Source organism: Odocoileus virginianus, chromosome 11, assembly GCF_023699985.2.
Source record: "Odocoileus virginianus isolate 20LAN1187 ecotype Illinois chromosome 11, Ovbor_1.2, whole genome shotgun sequence".
NCBI lineage: Eukaryota > Metazoa > Chordata > Mammalia > Artiodactyla > Cervidae > Odocoileus > Odocoileus virginianus.
The window spans coordinates 51,571,515-51,596,307 of record NC_069684.1 but is presented as its reverse complement, the minus strand read 5'-3'; the positions used below and the strand labels follow the sequence as shown (position 1 = coordinate 51,596,307).

Below are 24,793 nucleotides of genomic sequence, written 5' to 3'. Positions count from 1 at the left end.
GTTAATAGTAATGCATTATCTTATGAACAATAATAGTCATTATTTGCAGTAGTATCTCTTGGGTTTTATCCACAAACCAGTTCTACAATATGCTCCATGAAAAATGGATTCCATTAGGTCCCATTTGTTTATTTTTGCTTTTGTTTCTAAAATTCTGGGATGTGGGTCATAGAGGATCCTGCTGTGATTTATGTCAGAGAGTGTTTTGCCTATGTTCTCCTCTAGGAGTTTGATAGTTTCTGGTCTTACATTTAGATCTTTAATCCATTTTGAGTTTATTTTTGTGTATGGTGTTAGAAAGTGTTCTAGTTTCATTCTTTTACAGGTGGTTGACCAGTTTTCCCAGTACCACTTGTTAAAGAGATTGTCTTTTTTCCATTGTATATCCTTGCCTCCTTTGTCGAAGATAAGGTGACCATAGGTTCGTGGATTTATCTCTGGGCTTTCTATTCTGTTCCATTGATCTATATTTCTGTCTTTGTGCCAGTACCATACTGTCTTGATGACTGTGGCTTTGTAGTATAGTCTGAAGTCAGCTTTTGTACAACAAAGGAAACTATAAGCAAGGTGAAAAGACAGCCCTCAGATTGGGAGAAAATAATAGCAAATGAAGCAACAGACAAAGGATTAATCTCAAAAATATACAAGCAACTCCTCTAGCTCAACTCCAGAAAAATAAATGACCCAATCAAAAAATGGGCCAAAGAACTAAACAGACATTTCTCCAAGGAAGACATACGGATGGCAAAAAAACACATGAAAAGATGCTCAACATCATTCATTATCAGAGAAATGCAAATCAAAACCACAATGAGATACCATTACACGCCAGTCAGGATGGCTGCTATCCAAAAGTCTACAAGCAATAAATGCTGGAGAGGGTGTGGAGAAAAGGGAACCCTCTTACACTGTTGGTGGGAATGCAAACTAGTACAGCCGCTATGGAAAACAGTGTGGAGATTTCTTAAAAAACTGGAAATAGAACTGCCATATGACCCAGCAATACCACTTCTGGGCATACACACTGAGGAAACCAGATCCGAAAGAGACACGTGCACCCCAATGTTCATCGCAGCACTGTTTATAATAGCCAGGACATGGAAGCAACCTAGATGCCCATCAGCAGACAAATGGATGAGGAAGCTGTGGTACATATACACCATGGAATATTACTCAGCCATTAAAAAGAATTCATTTGAATTAGTTCTAATGAGATGGGTGAAACTGGAGCCCATTATACAGAGCGAAGTAAGCCAGAAAGATAAAGACCATTACAGTATACTAACACATATATATGGAATTTAGAAAGATGGTTAACGATAACCCTATATGCAAAAAAAGAAAAAGAGACTCAGATGTATAGAACAGACTTGTGGACTCTGTGGGAGAAGGCGAGGGTGGGATGTTTCAAGAGAAAAGCATCGAAACATGTATATCTAGGGTGAAACAGATCACCAGCCCAGGTTGGATGCATGAGACAAGTGCTCGGGCCTGGTGCACTGGGAAGACCCAGAGGGATGGGGTGGAGAGGGAGGTGGGAGGGGGGACCGGGATGGGGAATACATGTAAATCCATGGCTAATTCAATGTATGACAAAAACCACTGCAATGCTGTAAAGTAATTAGCCTCCAACTAATAAAAATAAATGGGAAAAAAAAAAAAGAAAAATGGATTCCAGAGTCAAAAATATTTGGGAAAGGTTATAAATTATTCAATATGATCCCCTCTTAAGAGGCATATGGTAGTTTCAGTGAGGTGGAAGGAAGCTGCTTAAATCAGCATTTCTCAGATCTGCTGAAACATGCCAGTGAGCTGTGTACCACCTTGAGATATTCTTATTTTTATTATTTAACTACTAAACTTCTAAAACTCCACCTGCTTCCAGAATGGGAGTGAGAGGGCTGTTAACATGAGGACATATTAATTCCTTGAAAGCATCTCCCACGGCTCTCCTCCTAGATTACAAACAGCATGAGGACGTGCACTGACATACTTCTTTCCCTTCCAGAAGCACCTACAACACTGCGCATCTGCTGCCTACACAGCAGATACAACTGATGCCAGAATGGAGTTTAAAAGAAAATCTTACCATCCATCACTGTCAGCAGCATTGACATTCACACCAAACTGTACCAGGAATTTCACAATTTCGGTGTGACCTGCACACACAGCATTATGAAGAGCTGTAATACCTTCATCATTAGGCAGGCTTGGGTCATCAACCTGTGACGTCAATAAGAAGGGCGGCTGTTACTCAAATTTCTTGTCACCTGAACAATCAACTATTAGCTGGCTCTTTAGGACTAAGAGAACTGAAAGAGACTCTTGTATCAATTGTTTTTTTTTTTTTTTTTTAAGAAAATCATAATTAAAACCTACAGAAGCCAAAAAAACTGTACCAAGAACAGTTCTAGAAGTAAGATGGACATTAAGTAGGACTCATTATAAAAAGGTTTTTTAAAAACTGAAAAAGTCCCAGAAACTATAACCTTACAGTCATTTTTGTTTATTTATCCTCCAACTTCCCACCACAAATTAGTGTCTAAGCAGAAGTCACATTTCCCATAAAGAGGAAGAAAGGTCAAACTAAAAATATTTTAAATGGCAGGCTTCTGAAAAGCAGGGACCACAGCTGAAACCACTGCAGGGTACAAATCCATACCTGGACAACTTTTAAAGGAGGGTCATGATCTCCCTGGGAGAGCAAAGCAACCCCAGAGAAAACTGAACGTCCACATTATTGAAACTGCTAACAGCCACACTCTTACAACAGAGAAGCTGGTTGTGGAGCTTGCTCAAGAGCTCCTCTCAACAAACCCAACTCCCAAAAGAGAAAACAATGTAAACTACAGTAGCTTCCTGATCAGAGCTTTAAAACAAAATACAAGGTCGTATTTATGAAATTAACTAATTCAAGCCATACCTCATAAATAATTCTCTGTACCAGGTCAAATTCTCCCTCCAAAGAGGAATCTAGAAGCAGAGCAAGGGGGTTGAACTTCACTCTCATCCCATGAGCGATCCGCTCGGAACCAGTTTTACGCAAGTTTGTCCTTTTGCCCTGCAGAAGAAACACGCGGAAGAGTTAAGAGACCAAAACACAACAAAAAGGAGAGAAATAACACCTCAGCTGAGTTAGTAAAAAGAACTTTAAAACATATATGTTTAGCACATTTTATTAAAGTGCAACATTATGCTAGAAAATATATAAATCATAATACATAGCTTAATATTTATATATGCACACAATAGAGTGGGAAGAACTTAACTCTTTAAAACTTAGTGAAGGGAGGGGGGATCGGGATGGGGAATACATGTAAATCCATGGCTGATTCATGTCAATGTATGACAAAAACCACTACAATATTGTAAAGTAATTAGCCTCCAACTAATAAATGGACAAAAAAAAGTTTATGGAATTCACCAGTGGGGGAAAAAAATAAATAAATAAATGTACATTACTTGATTTTTAAAAACATATTTTATTAAAAATTATTGGGAGACTGGTCCCCAGTTCACTATCCTGGACAGTTTTCTATTTTTTGCTTTATAAATTCAGTTTCTGGTGAGAAAAAAAAAATGTTAAATTGTCCAAGAGTGAGTCCCTGAGGGTTTAAAGATGTGGTAGGAGGTGGTCTGCTGCAGGCACAACATTTCTTTGCTCTTAATAATTCATGCAGAGTTCACATTTCAGTACCAAATGTATCTGCCTGTTTAATATAAAAATAAAGATATAAAATACTCAAAAAAAGAAACCACTTAGTGAAATCACATTTGGGTAACACTGGGCTAAGAGTAAAACTGTAAAGCAGGCTGGATATTTGTTGAGGATCAAAATTAGCCAAGACTGGTCTTTAAATTACCTAATATAGTAGAGCAAACCCCACATGATTAATCTGGGCAAGAGCACAAACTCTAAACTGTGACAGACAGCTGACATTTATGGAATGATTATTCCTTTATTCTTCACGAAAACTCTATTATCCCATTTTACAGATAAGGAAATTGAGGCACACAGCCAGTAAACATCAGTCAGAGATGGAATCAAATCCAAGTAATCAGGCTTCTTCAAAACCCTTCCTTTTAACCATTTCACAGCATAAAGCCTCTTGTGGGGCTGGAGGGGAAATATATTATAAGGAAAAATATAAAGATCAGTCTGACTTTGATAAACCAGGGAAGAATCCTACGAGTCTTAAAATGCTATCACTATTTTATATTTAAAAATTTAACTGTATTCCAAGATACACAGATAAATTAATCAAGTCTTCTCTACATTATTATTTATCAGGCTTAAAAAAATTAGGCAACCAGATCTAACATTCTCTCTAAGATAGGTTTCTTAAACACAACCAACAGAGTAGAAACATTTCCTAGGGTATAACAGACCACACTTCTCTTTCTTTAATTTTAGATGTGGAGAACAGTATACTGAGTTTTCAAAAATATTAAGTGGCAATCAATATATTTCACAAATGTGCAGTGGCTAAAATGCTGTCTCTTGAAAAAAAAAAAGACGTGTAAATATTACATGGCAGTGATAATACAACTCATAAATAGTACAGTCATATCCACTTTCAAACAAAAGTACAAAATAAAGGCTTCTACTTAACATGAGCTAAGAAGGAAAAACTTTATAAATCGCCTTCCTAGGAGAAAATAACAGAATCTTGCATGTTTAAGAGAATCACGCCTCAGAACTTAGAAGCACAAAATTGTTAAAAAAAAAAATTATTAAGTTCTATTCTAAAACATTTCCCCTTACAACTCAATGTTCACTATCTAAAACTTTTAAACAAATGTTGACTGTAAACTAGTAGCTAAAGCAACTTTGGATAATCATTATTTTTGAATACTGCCACATTTAAAGATGTAATAAGGGATCAAATGTATAAAGCACTTAAAAAAAAAAAGCTTTAGCAATATTTATTTATTTAAATATTTTGGCCACGTGGCATGTGGGATTCTAGTTCCCCATCAAGGGATCAAAAACCCACGCCTCTTATATGGAAGTGAGGACTCTTAACCACTGGATCCCCAGGAAGGTCCCTAAAGTAGTTTTTTAGAAATCCTTATAATATGCTATGTTGCCTTTGCCCAGGTTTTAAAAATTCACAGCTTGCATTCCTACTGAAATAAAATTGACTTCAAATTAAACTCTGAAAAAACCAACTTTAAAGACATTCTGGGGTTTTGATCTTCTCTCTACTTCAAAGAGGCATAATAAACTTCCAAAGAAAAGCTTAATATTTGGAAGGAGTCTGGGAGACATGCCCAAGTCAAAACATACAAAGCTTTAGAATAGCTTCATGTCATCTAAAATGTATGGGATGCGCAAAAGCAGATCTAAGAGGGAGCTTTACACACTTACTCCAGGAAACAAGAAACACCTCAAATAAACAACCTTATCTTATATCTAATGCAACTAGAGAAAGAAGAACAAACAAAACCCTAAGTCAGCAGAAAGAATCACAAAGATTAGAGCAGAAAAGAATTAAATAGAGACAAAGAAAACAATAGGAAAGATGAATGAAACCAAAAGCTGGTTCTTCAAGAAGGTAAAACTGATCAATCTCTAGCCAGACTCATCAAGAAAAAAGGGAGAGGGCGCAAATCAACAAAATTAGAAACAAAGACGAAAAGTTACCACTGACACCACAAAAATACCAAGGACCTTAAGAGACTACTACAAACTCATGCCAATAATATGGACAACCTGGAAGAAATGGACAAATTCTTAGAAAGGTACAATCTTTCAAGGCTGAACCAGGAAGAAATAGAAAATATGAACAGACCAATTACAACTGCTGAAACAGAATAACTTAATGTCAGAGCACAAGGAAGCCTGAGGATCACCATGATACCTGGAGATTTCAAGCCAGGCTGAAGGTTAGGATGAGGCTAAACATTGTCCACCCCACTCTCTCCTAGGCCCCAATTCAAGCAGAACCCAATTCTTCCAGAACCATTTCCAATTTTATCAATGTCAGAGGTTTGAGGTTCCATCTAAGTATGACACCGAAAATCTGAAAATAAATTTCAGTGCTAGAAAAAGAAAAGTTTGAAAGAGTGATGTCACCAACAAGAAGTTAAACCAGCTGCCTTATTTCACAGAGCTAAACTAATGATCAAAAATTCCAAAGGCAGTCTTTTCATTCCAGTGTTGCTTCCCTAATACGCATGCAACATCCGCTACAGAAGAAACAGCAGACACGGTATTTATAGGTCTAAGAACAAAACTTCTGTTTCCTTCATAAAGAAAGGGATTCTTCCTAAAAAGTGAAAATGTTCATGATACTGAATATACTGCATTTTGATAACATTCGTAAGATCCACTCTGTGCCAAGAGAATTGCAAAATAAAAGGCAAGCTGTGGAAGACATTTGTTACAATCAGCACAGATCTTCTTTTGTGAATGGCTGTAAGTACTCGCTGGTGTTTTGCTGAGTTGTGACCATCAGCCACCGAGAAGGCTGTGACAAGATAAAAGCTTTCTGCAATGAAAGGTTTTACTTACAGGAGGCAGAGAAACCTGCCCGGTGATCTCAGGTGGACGCAAGCTCACAGAGTCTTCTCCTGGGCCTTCTGGTTCCCCAGATGGGTACGGCGGGGGTGGGTAGGGGGGGTACTCCTCCAGGTACACTTCCAGCAGAGGGGGTGCCTCTGGGTTTGGTTCTTCCACGCTGTTCTGGAAATTTGGGCTGCTGTCTGGGACTCCTTCAGGCACATACTCGAGGCCTGGAGGAGGAGCTGGTGCGTCACTGCTCTCTGTACTGGCGCTCCCAGCCTCCTCCGGGGACGCCGGCTCAGGAACCAGGGGGACCACCTCCTTCTCTGGCTCCACAGGCAAATACGGATTCTGGATCTCCAGCGGGCTTTCCGGGCTGGCAGTCCCAGAAGCAGACTTGGATGGGTAAGCTGGGACAGAAATGGTCTCCATGGCGGCGATGGTGGTCCTCTGATAGAGAAGTTTCTGAATATTCGGCCCATTAGGGCCCTCGGGTTCTGTAATAGAGCTGCGTTTCTTTAGCGGCCGGGGTGCATTCGACAGTTTCTTTCGTAGGGCTTCCAGGTCAGCATCACTCTGATTTCGGTAAGGATTAGATAGGAAAGGCAGTAATTTGGTCGGGCTGAGCGGCCGAGGAATCCTTTCATTTTCGTGGGTCTCCTGAACTGAAGAAACAGGCTCTGTTTCGGGTTCTGGGCTCCCAGGTTTGCCCTGGTTATTGGAATAAATGTTCTCTGGGGGCTGTTGGTTCTGAGCCGTGGCAATCACAGGCTTGCCATACACTAATTGGAATTGGGGGGGGAAAAAGCCTTGATTAATATTAAACAAAACTAGCAAATAACAGAGAGAAGTAACAATAACTAAAGCCTTTTTTAATTTCATAGTTATTACATCAATACCCTTCAATACAACTAATTTTTTAAAATAACAGAGCAAGATTTCCACCACTGCATAATACATTTACGGTAGAATCAAACCCTCACTGATTGTAAACAGGCCTCATTATTTTATGTATCCATAAGAAAACGCTGCCAAGTACAACTGTAAGAAATCACTTACATAGCACCCACATTTAAAATGTTGAAATGCAAAATACATATATAAATAAAATGTCAAACTGTGAAAAGGATTTAGAATCAATGAAAACTGGTGATCCTTCCATGTGTCCAAATTTAAACATCTGTGATCCCATCTTTTACAGTTTTCAAAAGTAAATCAATGTGAGAAATCATCTGGCTCACAAAATTATTAATAACCACCTATATGGAAATGGTGTTCCACTCCAGTGTTCTTGCCTGGAGAATCCCAGGGATAGAGAAGCCTAACGGGCTGTCATCTATGGGGTCACACAGAGTCGGACACGACTGAAGTGACTTAGCAGCAGGAGCAGCATACTTACCAAAACTAGTCCCCTTAGACATTCTATCATCATTATCTAATTCTCAAATTATTATATGAGCAGTTCACACCAAAGACTCATGAAAAGAGAAAGATGAAGTATGTATACAAATTCTCTGTTGTGTAATTACTTCCACAACATTTGGGGCCACAATCACATACTTATTTCATAACTAGAAAGCCTTTTCATTAATTTAAAACATACTGAATTTTATTCTAGTCCCACAAAGTAATGACTCTTGAAAGGATCCAACAAATGACCAAACCATGTACATTTAACACAAAGTAATCTTTTGATGTTTTAAATTTAAGTAGTAGCTGTGTCCTCATTAGAACAACTTAAAATATAGTAGAGAGCATAAAAAAAAAAAAACCAACAACAAAGCCATTCACAGAGGTAGCTGTCCAATCCTCTATGCCCCAAGAACGTCTGGTCAGACCTCGAGCGAAGACACAGCATTCTGCATGGTAAATTACCCACAGGCACTCTTTCCCACTCACCAAGCGGCTTGTCCATGAACAGGAAACCAACACACATGGGAAATTCAACACAGGAGGTGATGTCATCCCTACAGGTCTTACTTATCTATTTCATTCATTTATTTCATTTTACTCATATTTTATTTCATCTACCTATCATTTTCAGCTACCATAAGAGCTGGCATTTAGCACAAACTCCTTTAAACCCCCCATGCAGAACAGGAAAAAAGTGAAAGTGAAGCCAGTCGCTCAGTTGTGTCTGACTCTTTGCGACCCCATGGACTGTAACCCACCAGGCTCCCCTGTCCTGGGGATTCTCCAGGCCAGAATACTGGAGTGGGTAGCCATTCCCTTCTCCAGGGGATCTTCCCAACCCAGGGATCAAAGCCGGGTCTCCTGCTTTGCAGGCAGATTCTGTACCATATGAACCACCAGGGAAGCCCTATGCAGAACAGAAGCCATACTGAAATAAAACTCTTAGGACAAAAGCAGCAGTCAAAGCAGGTACAAGTCACTGTGCTATTTACAGAGAGAGGGCAGCTCCAGCGAAGGGTAGAAACACATCCACGCAGGTGAAGATGAGATCCAGAATCTTACCGCTTGGAAAGTGGGGTGCTCGGGGATGGGGCTTGGTCAGCGCGCTCTGCACAGCCTGTTGGAAGTTTTTCCCAGGAGCCTGGTGCTGTGTGTACATGGAGTATATGGAGCTGGCGGCCACCGTCTGGGGTTTTCTGAAGGGTGGAAGGAGGGCATCCTTGGAAGGTTGAGGCGTGAAGGGTCGGACAGCGGCAGCAGGGGGACTCTCTTGCTTAGGACCTGGAGGAAGGGTCTGGTCTGCTGGGCCCACTGAAGGCCCGCCGGGGGCCAGCAGGACCCTCTGCTGTGGCACTGTGGGTTTGGGTTTACCTCCCATGGATGCAACAGCTGCTGACAACTGCGGAGCAGTTCCGTCTGGCTTCATGTCGGATGGTGACTGGTTAGTTTGTCCGAAATAAGGCAAATTTATCTGTTTTGGTTTTGATGGGACAGGAGGTGGTACCTTAGCCACATTTTTATTTGCAGCCTGTAAACACACACACAAACACACATACATACAATTAAAATATTGTATAACTGGGTACATGGAATGTTCTAGATAACCTAAGTTTTACAAGCATCAGTATAGACCGAAAAGACTAGCTCTACATCGAAAGGTCATTAAAAAGTTTTAAATCTCTGAGTTTAATCACATGTAAAAGGACCTTCAGTAATGCAATACAATTCCTATCCGGTACAACTTCCTCTGAGTCACCCCTTCCTCCTGGGGCAACTGTTTAAGTGTCCACTTGAAAACCTTTAATTGCCATTTTACATATTCACAGATGGCACCAGTAACTGAAAACCATTCCTGTTCAATGGAACTTTATGCAATCTGGGCCGTGTTGTAAAAAGAAAAACAAAAAAAAACAAAAAAACCCTAACTGGATCACACAGCCACAGCCTGGTCGTCAAAGGTTGGGATTCTAACAGTTACGGAAGATTTACCATCAAATTGCTTGATACTGCCTTAACCCCTTGAAGAGACAACATAACTAAGCAGTGTGAACACAATGTTCTTTAATGCACTTGTATTTTTTGGAGAGTCACACAAAATAAGACCCATAAGCCAGTCAGACATGCTCCTCCTGTATGATAGGAGACCACAAAAACACTCAAGTAACAGACCTGAAAATAACAGAATGCAGTCGTATTTTCTAATCTTCCAGGCTTCGTTTCTTTATTCTCTCTCACATTAGTACTTTCTCTTTTGAAAAACGCACGAAGAATTACTATAAAATGTTAAAACTGGGACGTCCTCACATACCTGAGCATCCCTCAGAATGTCTTCACTGCTCTGGTTCTTCCTGAGGGTACCGAAGGCAGGTGGGGCGGCAGACTGGTCCACGGTGTCAAACATCGAAAAGGGACGCACTTTCTTCTCCTTCTCCCTCAACGGAACCTCGCCATCATCCACTGAAGAAGACAGGAAAAAAAAAAATCACTCTAATAATCAAACTACTTGTGATAAACATTTCTTACTCATGTTACTCTCGCCACAATCTCTTTGAAATCCTACAGTCATTAAATGCTCTATTTTTAAATTAAGTTGATTAAAGAATAGCCCCATACTACAACGCTCATACCGTAATTCCCTGGCTAAAGGAAGCTGTTCTGGAAATAAACACGGTCCCTGGTTTTAACACACTAAAAAGTAGCTATCTAAAAAAGAATACTTAAGAGCCCTCAGACGGCCAAACGAGAATACTCAGGAAGAGCGCAAGTAAACCTCACCTTGGTCTGGAACGTTCCCGGAGCTTTTAGACACAGAGGCAGAGGCTTGGCTAGAGAAAAGATCTGCATTTGGAGGAGTCCAATCAGGGCCAAGCAGATGGATTTTAGAGCCTAGAACACAGAAAAGTAGCTACAATAACCCAGCATGCTAAGGACATTTTTAATGGTTCCCTTTGCTGCTAAGACGTTTAATCTCGTGAAAGTGAAAGTCACTCAGTTGTGTCTGACTCTTTGCAACCCCATGGACTATACATATACAGTCCATGGAATTCTCCAGGCCAGAATATTAGAGTGGGTAGCCTTTCCCTTCTCCAGGGGATCTTCCCAACCCAGGGATCGAACCCAGGGCTCCCGCATTTTAGGCAGATTCTTTACCAGCTGAGCCACAGGAAAGCCCTTCATCTCTAAAAATTGGTTTAAATCTCAGACTCATGACAAGCCCAGTATACTTACTTAGAAACATCAGATTTTACACTTGTATTAACAACCTAAGCATGTTCTCGCTTACTTTAAATAATCACAATCAGCATAAAGTCTGCTCGAAGCAGCAAGGACATGACTTCTCACAGGGTAAGAAAACATCACCATCACACCCAGAAAACAACGTCCAATTTAGCAAACCAAGGGCTCGCTGGTGTGTCTTACATAACCACCACAAGTGATGCACGCACAACGAAAGCAAAAACGCAGGCTTTCAGCCCATGTTTCTGACCGCAGTCTTGAATAAATCAAAACATTCAAGTGTTTTCTAAACTGGCATTTAAGCTTCAAAGCCGCAGCTTTTCTTTTACAGAAGTAACTCTTTCTACAATAAAACCCAGACTACGTAGCACTACTGCGTCACAGTGGTAATTACGGCAAAATAATAAATAATTATAAAGTTAACTATTATTTACTCATAATAGTGGCTAGGGAAAAAACACAAATCTAGTTTTTTCTCCTGAATATTAAGCTCGTTAAAGGATATTTTCATCCAGCTTTTCCTACAACTCTCCTTTCATTTTCTCCTCTTATTAATATAAAACTCTGGGGTGCAACCCCACCCTCCAAAATATCTGAGGACTACACAGAGAAAGCAAAGGTCACTAACACAAGGAGCCTCTATCACCTTCACTTTTTAAAAAAATTTATTTTTTTTTTAATTGAAGGATAATTGCTTTACAGAATTTTGTTGTCTTCTGTCAAACCTTAACATGAATCAGCCATAGGTATACAATATCCCCTTCCTTTTGAACCTCCCTCTTTTTACCTTCACTTTTATCTCCCAGTGTTTCCTTTTATTCTAAACATCCGTAGGCAAATTCTCACGCAGAAGCACATACGAACAGTAAACACCAACCATCAACAGAGTGGACCCACCACCTCACAGTCTGTGGAGATGACACCACTAACAGATATCTGGCCTTTTTACACAACAGGGAAAGTTCTCAAGTTGTTAACATCAGATCAAATTTTCTTTATTAATGAGCAGGCATTCAAACCAATTTTCAGGTTCTCAAAAACCTGATGTTTTATTTCATTTCCTGAGCAGAACTATATTATTGAGCATTAAGAAAATTATCATTTCTTAACCCCAAAGAACACAAGGAGGTTTTTAGAACTTCAACATGAACAAGCAATAAATAGGAAGACACCTTTTAAAACTCAAAACTTGGGGGGAAGAAATTTAAATTAAAAAAAAAAGACTTGCTGTGACGCACAAACAAAAGAAAGGTATACAAAAATAAATAAATAAATAAAACTGAAACTTGAAGGGAAATCACAGTGAGGAGGGGAACAGCTAGGCCATGGAAGGACTAGGAAGTGCCTGGTTTTACCTTTTGCTTGCGAAGAGGCCCCAGATCTCATGTTGGGCAGCGTCTGGACTTTCATGGGCCCCTCAGAAGCCTGCATGGCCCCGGGCCCGTCGGGCAGGGCTGGCTTCACCAGAAGTTCAGGCCGCGACGGGATCCGGGGCATAGTCGACGACTGGATGTAGGGGCCGACCGCGGCCACGCGACTCGGCCCCGACGCCCCCGGCTGGGGCACGTGTCCATCAGACGAGACCTTGTTCGGAGAAAGCACGGGGCCTTTAGTATTGCAAGTCAGGCCGGATCCAACTCAGAAAAACCCGTGACACCATGATCATTTTAACTGCTAAAATCCAGCACTTTCAAGATCTAGCCATCGAGTGTACCAGAAACGTCCCCCGACAAAAACACCCCCGGGTGAAGTCTCACCCACACTTCATTACAAGAATTAGAAAGAAGAGCAGAGCTACGGAGGGGATAATATTAAAAGTACAAGAAAAGTGGACTCTCTCTCAAGGAGCCACAGGCCCTGTCTCTCTTCCAAGGATGCACCCAGCAGTGTTTCTGAAATACGCAAGCACCGGCCTCACTGGGATGGTCACTGTCCCCTCCCCCTGGCCCCGGCCAACCGCGCACTTACTGGAAGGTTCTCTTTCTGCTGCAGGGCCGCCTTCTTCTTCCACAGCCGGTCCCTGAGCTCATTAACACGCTTGTCCATCACCGCCACTTCTGAATTGCGCTTATTCAAACACTCCCTCTGTTGTTGCAGCTTGGCATTCTGCTCCTGGTTCAGTTTGTTTCTTAACTGAGTAAAATTAGGGGAGAAAAAAGTAGCCGAGGAGTAGGCAGAAAAATTTCCCAAACAGATAATCACACGGTTCACTATTATATAATTTCTAAAAATGTACGGTCCCTCCACACTTCTCATCTCATGGTTTAAAATGAAGTGCTAGACCACCAGCTGTGGTCACAATGAAGGCCTCAAGTTTCCTGTCTGAGGTATCATAAAGTTTATTCTGGATTCTGTGGAGCTTAGGTCTTCCTCCCCGTCCCCACCCCTTTAAGGAAAAGAGGTGGAAATCCAGGACTTCCTGGCCTGTATGTGGACAATGCTGTGGGGCTGGAGAAGAGGTGCCACCGGAATGTCACAAGAGGCCACTGTTTACCTGAAGCTCCTTGTAGAGCCGATCGAGCTCAGCCACCGCGGACTGGTTGTCATGGTGACCGTCAATCCTGCCGTTCTTCAGCATCTCCAGTTGTCTCGTAAGTTCCTCTACTTTTGACACAGCCAGAACAAGCTCCCTCTGCTTTTGCTGGAACAAACTATTCATCTGTTCAATTTCCTCCACTAAAGGAAGAATGAGAAAAGCAACAATTGTTGAAAAGAAAAATGAGAAGGGATCGCTTCCCGGGCAACCTAAGATGTACCATAAACTTTCTCATAAAAAGCAAAGAAAATTTTCAGAAGTGTTCTAGAACCAACCGATTCCTTTATAAGCAACTGAAACCAACAAAGACATCTATAAACCAAATCACTAAAGTTTTAATTAAAATGGTATTATAATCAATGGAGCTATTAATATGAATAAAAATCCTTGCCTTCATTGAACCTTCAGTCACAAAAATATTTTGAGAGACAGAAAAAAAAAAAACTACTACTCTATTTTCCTAAAAGCAACCTTGTCTAAAACATTCAATAGCTGAATTCAATTCAGGGGAACCAGCAGCTTCAAAACTTCAGTGAATTATACTTTTCCCAAAAATTCCTTTTAAAGTGACCTACATACAAAGTCTCATCTTAGTCCTCTTACTTATTACGAATTTATACAAACTTCCTACACCAGGGTTTTTCTATACACAAACAGTTTGCAGCATTTAGCACTGAAGTAAACTTACTGGGACAACTCACCAAGTTTCCCATTGCTTAGCCTCTTCTGTTCCACGTGGCCTTTAAGTGCTCTCACTTTTTTCAGCTTCGCTTCCTGATTCTCAGCTATTTCTTTGAGCCTCTTAAGCTTTTCTTGTTCAGCTGCTTGTTGCTGTTGACGCTGATCTTGCTGTTTCAAAAACTTCAACCGCTGTTCCTAAAGATATAAGCCATCATCAAACTTGTCATTTTAAACAGCAGACCACTAACCTACAATCACACCCTGAGATGCCCAGACTGACGCGTATCTATGGCATCGCTCTGGTCTTACCATCTGTCCTCACCCTGCCATCAGAACCACCTGGGGAGTTTGTGAAAAACATGCTCCTGAGCTCAACCCTAGAATCTACTTCTTAAGGCGGTAAGATCCAGGAATCAGTACTGTTATCTAAGTGGTCTTTTTGCAGCAAGCAAGCAGTGATCTGTGAACTAGTTTTCATGAGCTGCAGCCATTAATTTTAAGAAGGAGCTCATGCAGAGATGGGAAGCAGTAAAAGAAAGTTATTAAATGACACACTTTGAAGTTAAATTTGGATTCAGACTCAAGCTCTGCCACTTATTAGCTATGAGACTTTGGGGCAAATTACATAACCTCATTGAGTCCACAAGTCTGTGTCTTCACCTATAAAATGAGATGATCACTAGTCCCTCTAGGGCTGCAGTGAGGATTCGATGCAACGTGCAATGGAAATCTCTGTGAACAGCATCTTACATAGTTAGGGCACACTCGGTACCCTGAGTAAAGAGCCAAAGAACTACTTTCTAAAGAATGCCTTTAGAAAACTGTAATTATGCAACTTACAATTTTATTCCTATTATATCTAAAATTTCAACTGAGGATAAACAGAGCCACACAATTTATACTCAAGAGTAAACTTCTCAGATCTGGGTGGCTAGCACATACAAGAACACAGTTTCAAAATAAGACCTTGATTTTAAAGATTTATTCTATTAACAATCGAATTTTTTATTTGAATTCATGTCCTTGCTACTCAAGGAATGCTGCATCAGCACCACATGGGATCACATTAGAAATGCAAAATGACAGACCCCCAACCCACACCGACTGAATCAGAACATGCATTTTTAACAAAATCCCTAGGTGATTCATATGCACGTTAAAAGTATGAGAAGCAACGTTACATAGGATTTCGAAAAAGCAGGTGTCTAGCATCAAAAGTAGAAAAGGATGCACAGGTACATTTGAGGCCACTAACCCTCTGATGTATAAAAAAATAGCTATTGAATACCTTTAAATATTGTGTTTTCTACATGGGAACCATATGGAAAAGTTTGATTTGTAACTTCAATACATATTTTAAGTGTTAAGAAAAGAAAAGGATGCATAGGAACCCTACGAAGTATTACAGGGAAGGCCACAGTGCGTGCTGAGAATGATGTTGAAAAATCCCTGGCCATCACTTCAAAGCCGTGCTGGGGACCTTGCTACTCAAACTCTCAGGTGTCCACCCCAGTGTCAGTGAACGTACAGACCCTCAAAGACTGGTCAGCAAAGACACTGAGTGTTTAGACCAAGGCTGACAGACTACACAGCCTATTGTCTGTGTTCGTAAGCAAAGTTCTCTTGGCACATGGCCACATCCATTCGTTCACCCATTGTTTATGGCTGCTTTCCAGCCACAAATGCAGAGCTGAGACTGTACAGCCTGCAAAGCCTAAAATATTTCAGCCCTTCAGAAACCGTGACGACAGCTGTAGACTATTAGCCCAAGGCTGGCAGGAGCACCCGCAGGAAGACTGCTTTTGAGTGTAATGGAGAAACTTCCCATATTTTCTCTGTTCAAGGAGAGGACAAGCTTTAATTTGTGGGTGGAGCATGTCCCCAAGTAGAGGCAAGCAGCCTGTTATCGGTGCCAAGTAGCAGCTGGGGACAGGTGAGCATGAGACTTTGAAGTTCCTCCCGATTCAAGATGAAGTCAGCCCAGGCTAGCACCTGCAAGCAAAGCTGAAAGGCTCTTTATGCCTTCCCTGTTTTACTGACACTCAGCATAGCGTGGTTAACTTTGATCAGGATCGGGGCAAGGAGGATCTAAAACAACTGAATGATTTCAGGATTTCTACAAAACGCTACATTGAAGAGAAGAAAGCACCACACGGCAGATACCTGTCAGGCTGATGTTATCAACTCATATTTGAGGGAACCAGCTTACTAGCAAGGGTGGAGTGCAAACAGCTTTACTTACACATGAACGGGAGTGGCCTGCTAGGTCTCTGAAAACATGGCCATTACCTTAGTGGCCAGCATTTGTTGCTGGGCCTCAATCTGTTGCTGCTGGCGGGATGCCATTTCCTGAAGTTCAGCAAGTGTCAGATCCATTCTAGGACTATTAACCTACCAAAAAAAGTGCAAATACTCCAACTCAGTATAAAATGATCATGGAGACTCCTCCCTCAAATCATGCAATCATGACAAAATTATTTGGCTATTTTTCTCCCATCATATTAAAGAAGTCATTAATTTTTATATTAATATTCCCATATTGACTTAGTAAGATTTAAAACATAATGATACACAGACTCTTTTAAGTTGTAAATTTAAGTTAAATAGTTTCAGTACTGACACAAATGGAACAATTTGGAATCACCTTGTTCTATAGTTAAATTAGGAAGGCAGTGTTTGACCATATCAAACATGATGTTGGGGTATTTGGCAGCAAACTTGGAATACAGTCATCAAAACATCCTTTAAAAAATGTAACACTGGAATTTAAAAAATTCAAGATACAGTAGGTCATCAGAGACAAAGCAAGATGTCTACTATACTCCCTAAACATCCATTCGACATGATCCTAAGAGGTTCTGGCTAGAAAGAAAGGAAGGCAAGAAGAAAGAAACTATATCCAGATTGCAAAGGGAAAAATCTTCTGTCTTTACTCAAAGACAATATAATCATCTATGAAGAAAAGTCTATGGAATCTATAAAAAGCTACCAGAACTAATAAGTTATTTAGCAAGAATGCAGGATAAAACATCAATATGCCAAAATCAACTATATCTCTATACATTAGCAACACCCAGAAACCGAAAAAAGAAATTTTTTAATATCATTAACAGCATAAAAACTATGAAGCACTCAAGAATAAATCTGACAGATGCTCAGGCCTGACACTGAAAACTTCAAAACATGGCTGAGAGAAGACCTATTTGGGGAGGAATAATGTGGTGCTTGTGAACTAAAAAGCTCAATACTGTCAAGATGGCAATGTCTCCCATAGTGACCTACAGAGTCAAGAGAATACCGACTCTGATTTATAAACAAATAAATCAATTGGCAAATTCTACAATTTCATATGGAAGTACAAATGATACAGAATAGCCAAAACAACTTCGAAAAGAAGAGTTAGAAAACATACGCTGCCTGACTTCAAGACTAACCACGCTTTAGTAATCAATACATTGTGTTACTGATATCATGTTAGATAAACAGATCAATGAAACAGAAGGCAGAGTACAAAAACAGACCCACACATACACTGGTAACTGAGTTAAGAGAATGGGCAATTGAGTAGAGAAGGAATAGTCTTTTCAACAAATACTGCTGGTACAACTGGATATCCATACACAATAAACAAAATGCACTTCTCTCACAATATATGCAAATGTTAATTCAAAATGGATCCTAAACTCACATGTAAGATCTAAAACTTCTAAGCTGATTAATTATACTGTATTGAAGTCATAGACTGGGAAAAATATTTGCCAATTATCTAATAAAAAACCTTGGATCCAGCATATATAAAGAACTCTTAAACTCAATAAGGAAGCAAGCAACCCAATCATGAAAAAGATAAGCAGAAGAGGTGAACAGGAAGTTCCCTAGTGGTCTAAAGGTTAGGATTCAGTTATCTCACTGCCATGTCCTGGATTCAAAACCTGGCTGGGAAAGTGAAATCCCAAAAGCCCTGCAATATGATTAAAAAAAAAAAAGTGAACAAATATTAACACTTCACTAAAGACAATATATGAATGGCAAATAACCACATGATAGATGCCCAATACCATTAACCATCAGAGAAATACAAAATAAAACCAGAATGTACTACCACCACACACCTAGCAGAAGCCAAAATTAAAAGGACTGACCATACCAAATGTTGGCAAGGATGTGGAAAAACTAGAACTCTCTGATGAGGACGATAAAACAATCACTTTGGAAATCAGTCTGACAGCTTCTTAAAAAGTTAACAAATGAACGAACCATTCTACTCCTAAGTATTTACTTAAGAGAAATATTAATAAAAGCATATGTCCATACAAAGATGTATATCCAAGTACTTATCACAGCATGATATAGAATAACTGTAAACAATCAAAATGTCCATCAACAGAGGAATGGATAAGGAGTGGTATAACCAGACAACAGATTATCTCTTAGCAATACAAAGGAATCAACTACTGATACACAACAAAATGAATAAACCTCAAACTATTTATCCTGAGCAAATGCAGACAGAAAGAGTATATACTGAATGACTCCATTTATCCTAGATTCTGGAAAACAAAACTAATTTATGGTGACAGACAGCAGACCACCTAGCAGTTCCCTGAGGATGGGAAGGGAGGCAAGAAGGAACGATTACAAAAGAATATAAGGAAACTCTTTTGGGGGGGGGTGATCAAATATGTTCATTATCTTGATTATGGTGACAGCTTCAGAGGTGTACACAAGTCAAAACTCATCAAAATGTATACCCAACATGTGAGCAGCTTGTTTGTTGTTGTGTTGTGTTAGTCACTTAGTCACGTCCAATTCTTTTCGACCCCACAGAGCCTGCCAGGCTCCTCTGTCCATGGAATTCCCCAGGCAAGAACTCTGGAGGGGGTTGCCATTCCCTTCTCCCAGGGATCTTCCCAACCCAGGGACTGAATGAACCCAGGTCTCGCACATTACAGGCAGATTCTTTATCATCTGAGCCATCAGAGAAGCCCTATGTATAGTTTATTACACGTCAATTATATATTAATAAAGACATTATTTAAAAACCCAGTGAAGGGGGCTTCCCTGGTGGCTTAGTAGTGAAGGATTCACCTGCCAATGCAGGAGATACAGGTTTAATCCCTGGTCCGGGAAGATCCCACATGCTACGGAGCAACTAAGCCTGTGTGCCACAAATATTATTGAGCCTGTGCCCTAGAACCTGGGAACTGCAACTATTGAAGCCTGTGGGCCAGAGAGTCCATACTCTGCAACAACAGAAGTCACTACATGAAAAGCCCACACAATGCAACTAGACAGGAACCCCTACTTGCTGCGATGAGAGAAGAGCCCAAGCAGCAACAAAGACCCAGAACAGCCAATAAATAAATTTAAAAAAATTGTTTAAGTGTTATAATATTTTCATAATTTAAAAAAACTAAAAAAAAAAAACAAACAGTGATGGGACTTCCCTGGCAGTCCAGTGGTTAAGACTCCAAGCTACCACTGTGGGGGGCACGGGTTTGATCCCTAGTTGGAGAACTACAATTTTGCATGTCTCACGGCAAGGCCAAAAAATAAATCAATCATTTAAAAAAAAATAAAAATCCAGTGATGGGGAAAGATACATTGTGTCAAGATACACTGAAATCTCATTAACAGTCAGACCATTTTTGTTATCCTCATATCAGCCTTTCATCACTAAGATAACTATGAGATCAAAGAAGAGAAATAGGAAGAATTTGGGGAAGGTGGAATAAAAGCAGTGTGGATTGGAGAGGTAATTTAGCTAATCCCTAACAAGGTTAAAAATTCTAAGCTCTGAAAAGAAAATGTCTACAAGGAGTCCCAAAGACACCTGCTAAAATTCATATGCAATAGCAAGAGCATTATATATCATTAATGATAAAAGCAATAACAGCAACAAATAAAATCACCAAAAAAAACAAATACTTCCTCGAACTTATTCAATACTTGTTCTGTATTTGTGATATATCCAGCATCTGACTTTTTTTAACAGCCACGCTGTTGTTGTACAGTCATGAAGTTGTGTCTCTCTGTGACCCTATGGACTTTCAGCAGTCCAGGCTTCTCTTTCCTACACTATCTTCCAGAGTTTGTTAAAATTCATGTCCATTGAGTCAGTGATGCAATGTAACCATTTCATCCTGCCATCCTTTCTCCTTTTGCCTTCAATCATTCTCAGTATCAGGGTCTTATCCAGTGAGTCAGCTCTTCACATCAGGTGGGCAAAGTACTGAAGCTTCTGCTTCAGCATCAGTCCTTCCAATGAATATTCAGGGTTGATTTCCCTCAGGATTGACTGGTTTGATCTCCTTGCAGTCCAAGGGACTCTCAAGAGTCTTCTCTAGCACCACAGTTCAAAAGCATCAATTCTTTGGCACTCAGTCTTCTTCATGGTTCAACTCTCCCATCCAAACATGACTACTGGAAAAACTACAGCTTTGACTAAATAGACATTTGTCACCAAAATGATGTCTCTGCTTTTTCAATTGCTGTCTGGGCTTGTCACAGCTTTCCTTCCAAGGAGCAAGCGTATTTTAATTTCATGGCTGAAGTCACCATCCGCAATGATTTTGGAGCCCAAGAAAATAAAATCTGTCACTGCTTCTACTTTTTCCCTTTCTATGTGCCATGAAGTGATGGGCCCAGATGCCAAGATCTTTGGTTTTTGAATGTTGAGTTTCAAGCCAGCTTTTTCACTCTCCTCTTTCACCCTCATCAAGAGGCTCTTTAGTTCCTCTTCACTCTTTGCCATTAGAATGGTATCATCTGCCTACCTAAGGTTGTTGGGTATTTCAATAACCATAGAGATCATTAATCACTTTCTCATGAAATAAATTTAAAATAAGCCTTTAAAAAAGGGTTGCCCTTAATCACCTACTGAATAAAAAAGTAACAGTGAATGAAATTAAAAGTTAAAAAAACAGCATCACTGTGGTCCAAACACAAATGGGTAAAATGATCACTTACGCCATTCTCCTTTCTTCGATGTTCACCTGGAACTTTTACACCATTTCTTTTTAAACTTGGATCCTGAGACCTTGGTCCACTCACTAAGCACAAAATTCAAAAAGTATGCATTAACACTAGAGGTGACAGATATTTTAAGTACCAGTTCATTTCTCAGTTATGTTATTAATGTTCTCTAGTACTTTAAGTTGAAAATATACTTAAAATATCAATACTTTCTAATACCAATGAAGTTAAGGTCTCACAGATTCAACCTGTTCTAGAAAACTTTACTTGGAACAGTGAATAGTCAGCACTAGAAAACGTCACATGCTAACCATTCCCTAGAAAAGCTGCATGAGTCAGGTGCTAAAGGAGAAAAATTAAGAATATAAATATACTTCTTATTATGGGTCACTCATACCATTTGCCTACACTGTCTGTTCCCAGTTCTCTATTTAGCTACTCAGAAATAAAATTGGGAATAGTCTCACTGAAAGAAATAGGTGAAAATTAATCAACCCACCCTTGTACTCATTAAAGTGTGTGTAACTTCCACGGGAAGGAAGCAATTGAAACAGAACAAGTAGTGTTTCGAATTTTGCGGTAATTCCTAAGTACTAGCAAGTACTTCCCCATTTAAGTAAAAAAAATTTCATTTTCTTAGCATGGCAAAGTACTAGTTGGCAAACTGTACATTCTGCTTTTTTGGGTAAAAAGAACTTTTCAGGTCCAAATATATGTTTCTCAGTGTCACTTAATGTATCATGATGAGAAAAGAGTTTTAACTTAAACTGATAAATTGCAAAATATCACAGAGAGTTTCTTAAATACATGAAATTAAGCTCATAACTGTACTTACCAGATGTTAGAGAAAAAAAACTAAACTACTTCCCAACTAGTTTTAGATTAAAATTTCCTCTGAATCAAATGTTTGTGGTATCTGCCTGGAAGCTTGGCACAAATTCCCACAAATAAGTAAATAAATATGTCTATCCTCAGAGCCACGTACCATACTTATACCTAATTCCAACATTTTCTCAGCTTTACTTTTAAAACTGTTCATTTTTCTGGCAAAATAGCTCAGGTACCTGTCACAATATTTCTGCTAGAAAAAAGAAAAATCTATCATTCAGGAATAATTGCTTTCTTTGCTGCCTCCAAGAGAGAGCAACTGAACTGGCATGTTCAGTCACATAATTAGAATAAAAAGCAAGAGCTTTGGAAATAATGTCATATTAAAAAAAGAGAAAAAGGTAATGGATTTCCATGGTGGTGGTCCAGAGGTTGACTCAGCACCTTCACTGAAGGGGGCATGGGTTTGACCCCTGGTTGGGTCACATGCTGCATGGTGTAGCCAAAAAAAGAAAAGTCATACATTCTGGGTCACAGGTCCTAGTTAAACCAGAAAAAGAATACAGTAACAGTCTCTTAATCTGTAATCTAGACGTCTAGAACCACAAAGGTTGACACTAAAGAGCAATCCTGTTTAATCCCAGTTTTATCCCAGTTTTGACACTATGTGGCACTGGTGTTTTGCAACAATGTAAAAACAGCACCTTTATCTTCAGATTGTATTTCTCACATTGCAGACACACTGAAACTGCATATTGCACTATTGAGAAGCTATTTAATAATTTACCAGGTACCACAGAGGAAGATATTTGAACTGAAGGATGAAGGGAGAAAATTCAACTAATTGATTAACAGGAGATATATCCAATAATGTAAATAAAGAGCAAAATAAAAATTAGATGCAGATGTCAAAATCACAAAAAACAAGGCAGCTTTGGGGGGAAAAATGCATGTTTATTTAAAATAGAATTACAGACACAGTGAAGCCCAAAGGCCGAGGAACCAGCCAGGATAAGGAGACTCAGGTTCCCCTCCTGGCTCTGCCTCCTGGTATGTGGCCTCTGACAAGGCATCTCACCCTTAAGTATCAGCGTTTCTCATCTATAGAGCAGAAGAGACCAGACCAAGTCAATTCTGGGGTCTCTCACACCTCTGATATTGTCAAATGGCTGCCATATGGACATCTGTACTAAAGGAATAAAACTTAAATTCTGTAACATGTAATAATTAACCTCTGTTATCGGCATTCTAACTCTCAAGAATTTTTCAATATATACTAAAGTCACAAACCTTCAACTTTCCACTTTAAGCATCCCAACATTTTTAAAAACACCTAGTAACCCAGCTCCAACCAATGGCTTTCCGCTGAGAACAAAGGCTTCCCTACAGATCTCAAGACTTGAAACTGTTTTCTCTCCTACATCCTATGAGACCTCCAGAGTCACAGGTTTGACTGTTCTCAATGTCTAGTGCTGCTTTCAGCCCACCATTTCTGATCTCCACATTTCACCTTCTACCCTCTGCTTACCATCATCTAGAAACTCTGGTCACAACTCTCAGTCATAGCAGATGTGACCATATGACCCCCCCCCTCCCCGTTCTCTTTGCCCAAGTCCCCCCTTCATTTTGGAAGACCTCACCATCTAAAAGCTTGCCTCTCATATCCACAACTTCCTGTCTCCTCTCTAATTCAGGTTTATTTCATGGTCCAGTACAAGACCACGTTATCTCGAAATGCCCTCTTCCTGACATGTTAAATTCAAACTTCTTACTTTTTGACCGCAGTTACCTCTCGCTATACCTGTTCAATAACCTGAAACTTGCAGTTTCTTTCCCTGCAGCCCCTCTGCCTTCACTTCATCCCCATCTCTGCCTGAATGCCATCTCGCCAACATCCTGTTTCTCCTCGTCTCACCAACTTTCCACTGAACTTGTCTGGCCAAATGCCAACCTTGGGTCCATCCCACCATCTTCTCCTCTACGACCCTCTGGGGTACAGAGCACCACCGCGGCAAACTCACCCGTGGGCTCCTGGTGCCTCATCTCCACTGTCCGCTAGGGGCCCTGGCCTGCCGGTCCCCTGGCCACACTCTCTCCTAGTCTCCACCAGGGCCTCCTCCCTCAGAGAAAACAAGCGTTTTCAGATGAGAGGCCCCTCCCACTGCTCCCATAGACAGCACCCATTTACTGCCTCTGGGAAGCTTCCCTTCCACCCTGTTAAAATGGAACAGACCCTTTCCTTACCCTCCTAACTCACTCCTCGCCCCCCTCGCCCCCAAATTTCCCCCTGGCTAACTTGCCCATCGAGCATTCCCTTCCTCCTTGTATTTCAAACCCCTGCTCTACTGACTCCTTTCCTTCCCGCCCATATTAAGAGCTGTAGTCAGGGGACTTCCTTGGTGGTCTGGTGATTAAGACTGTTCTTCCAAGGCAGGGGACACGGGACTGATCCCTGGTGGGGGAACTATGATTTCACATGCCGTGTGGTGCAGCCAAAAAATAAAACATTAAAAAAAAAAAAAAACCTGTCATCAAGCTTTTCCCATCTTCCAACAAAACACAACAAACAGAACCACACCCTTTTCTGCCCACGCTATAGAGTCAGGGCTTGGGAG

At 40.3% G+C, this 24,793-nt stretch overlaps 1 protein-coding gene across 2 annotated transcripts in view; it reads right to left on the bottom strand.

Annotated features, from left to right (window-relative positions):
* TP53BP2 (tumor protein p53 binding protein 2) overlaps window positions 1-24,793 on the bottom strand; it is a 67,172-nt gene that overhangs the window by 9,178 nt on the left and 33,201 nt on the right. Inside the window, exons 3-15 of one of the 2 annotated variants that reach the window (XM_070474459.1) lie at window positions 21,345-21,427; window positions 16,665-16,766; window positions 14,396-14,570; window positions 13,653-13,834; window positions 13,127-13,291; window positions 12,514-12,742; window positions 10,697-10,807; window positions 10,230-10,378; window positions 9,293-9,449; window positions 8,984-9,202; window positions 6,518-7,290; window positions 2,924-3,061; window positions 2,090-2,223 (exon numbers count right to left, since the gene is read on the bottom strand). In XM_070474459.1, the coding sequence (XP_070330560.1) occupies window positions 2,090-2,223; window positions 2,924-3,061; window positions 6,518-7,290; window positions 8,984-9,202; window positions 9,293-9,449; window positions 10,230-10,378; window positions 10,697-10,807; window positions 12,514-12,742; window positions 13,127-13,291; window positions 13,653-13,834; window positions 14,396-14,570; window positions 16,665-16,766; window positions 21,345-21,427 (2,617 nt within the window). Of the gene's footprint in view, window positions 1-2,089; window positions 2,224-2,923; window positions 3,062-6,517; window positions 7,291-8,983; window positions 9,450-10,229; window positions 10,379-10,696; window positions 10,808-12,513; window positions 12,743-13,126; window positions 13,292-13,652; window positions 13,835-14,395; window positions 14,571-16,664; window positions 16,767-21,344; window positions 21,428-24,793 lie in introns of both variants that reach the window. The other variant, XM_020879501.2, reaches the window with a different exon arrangement.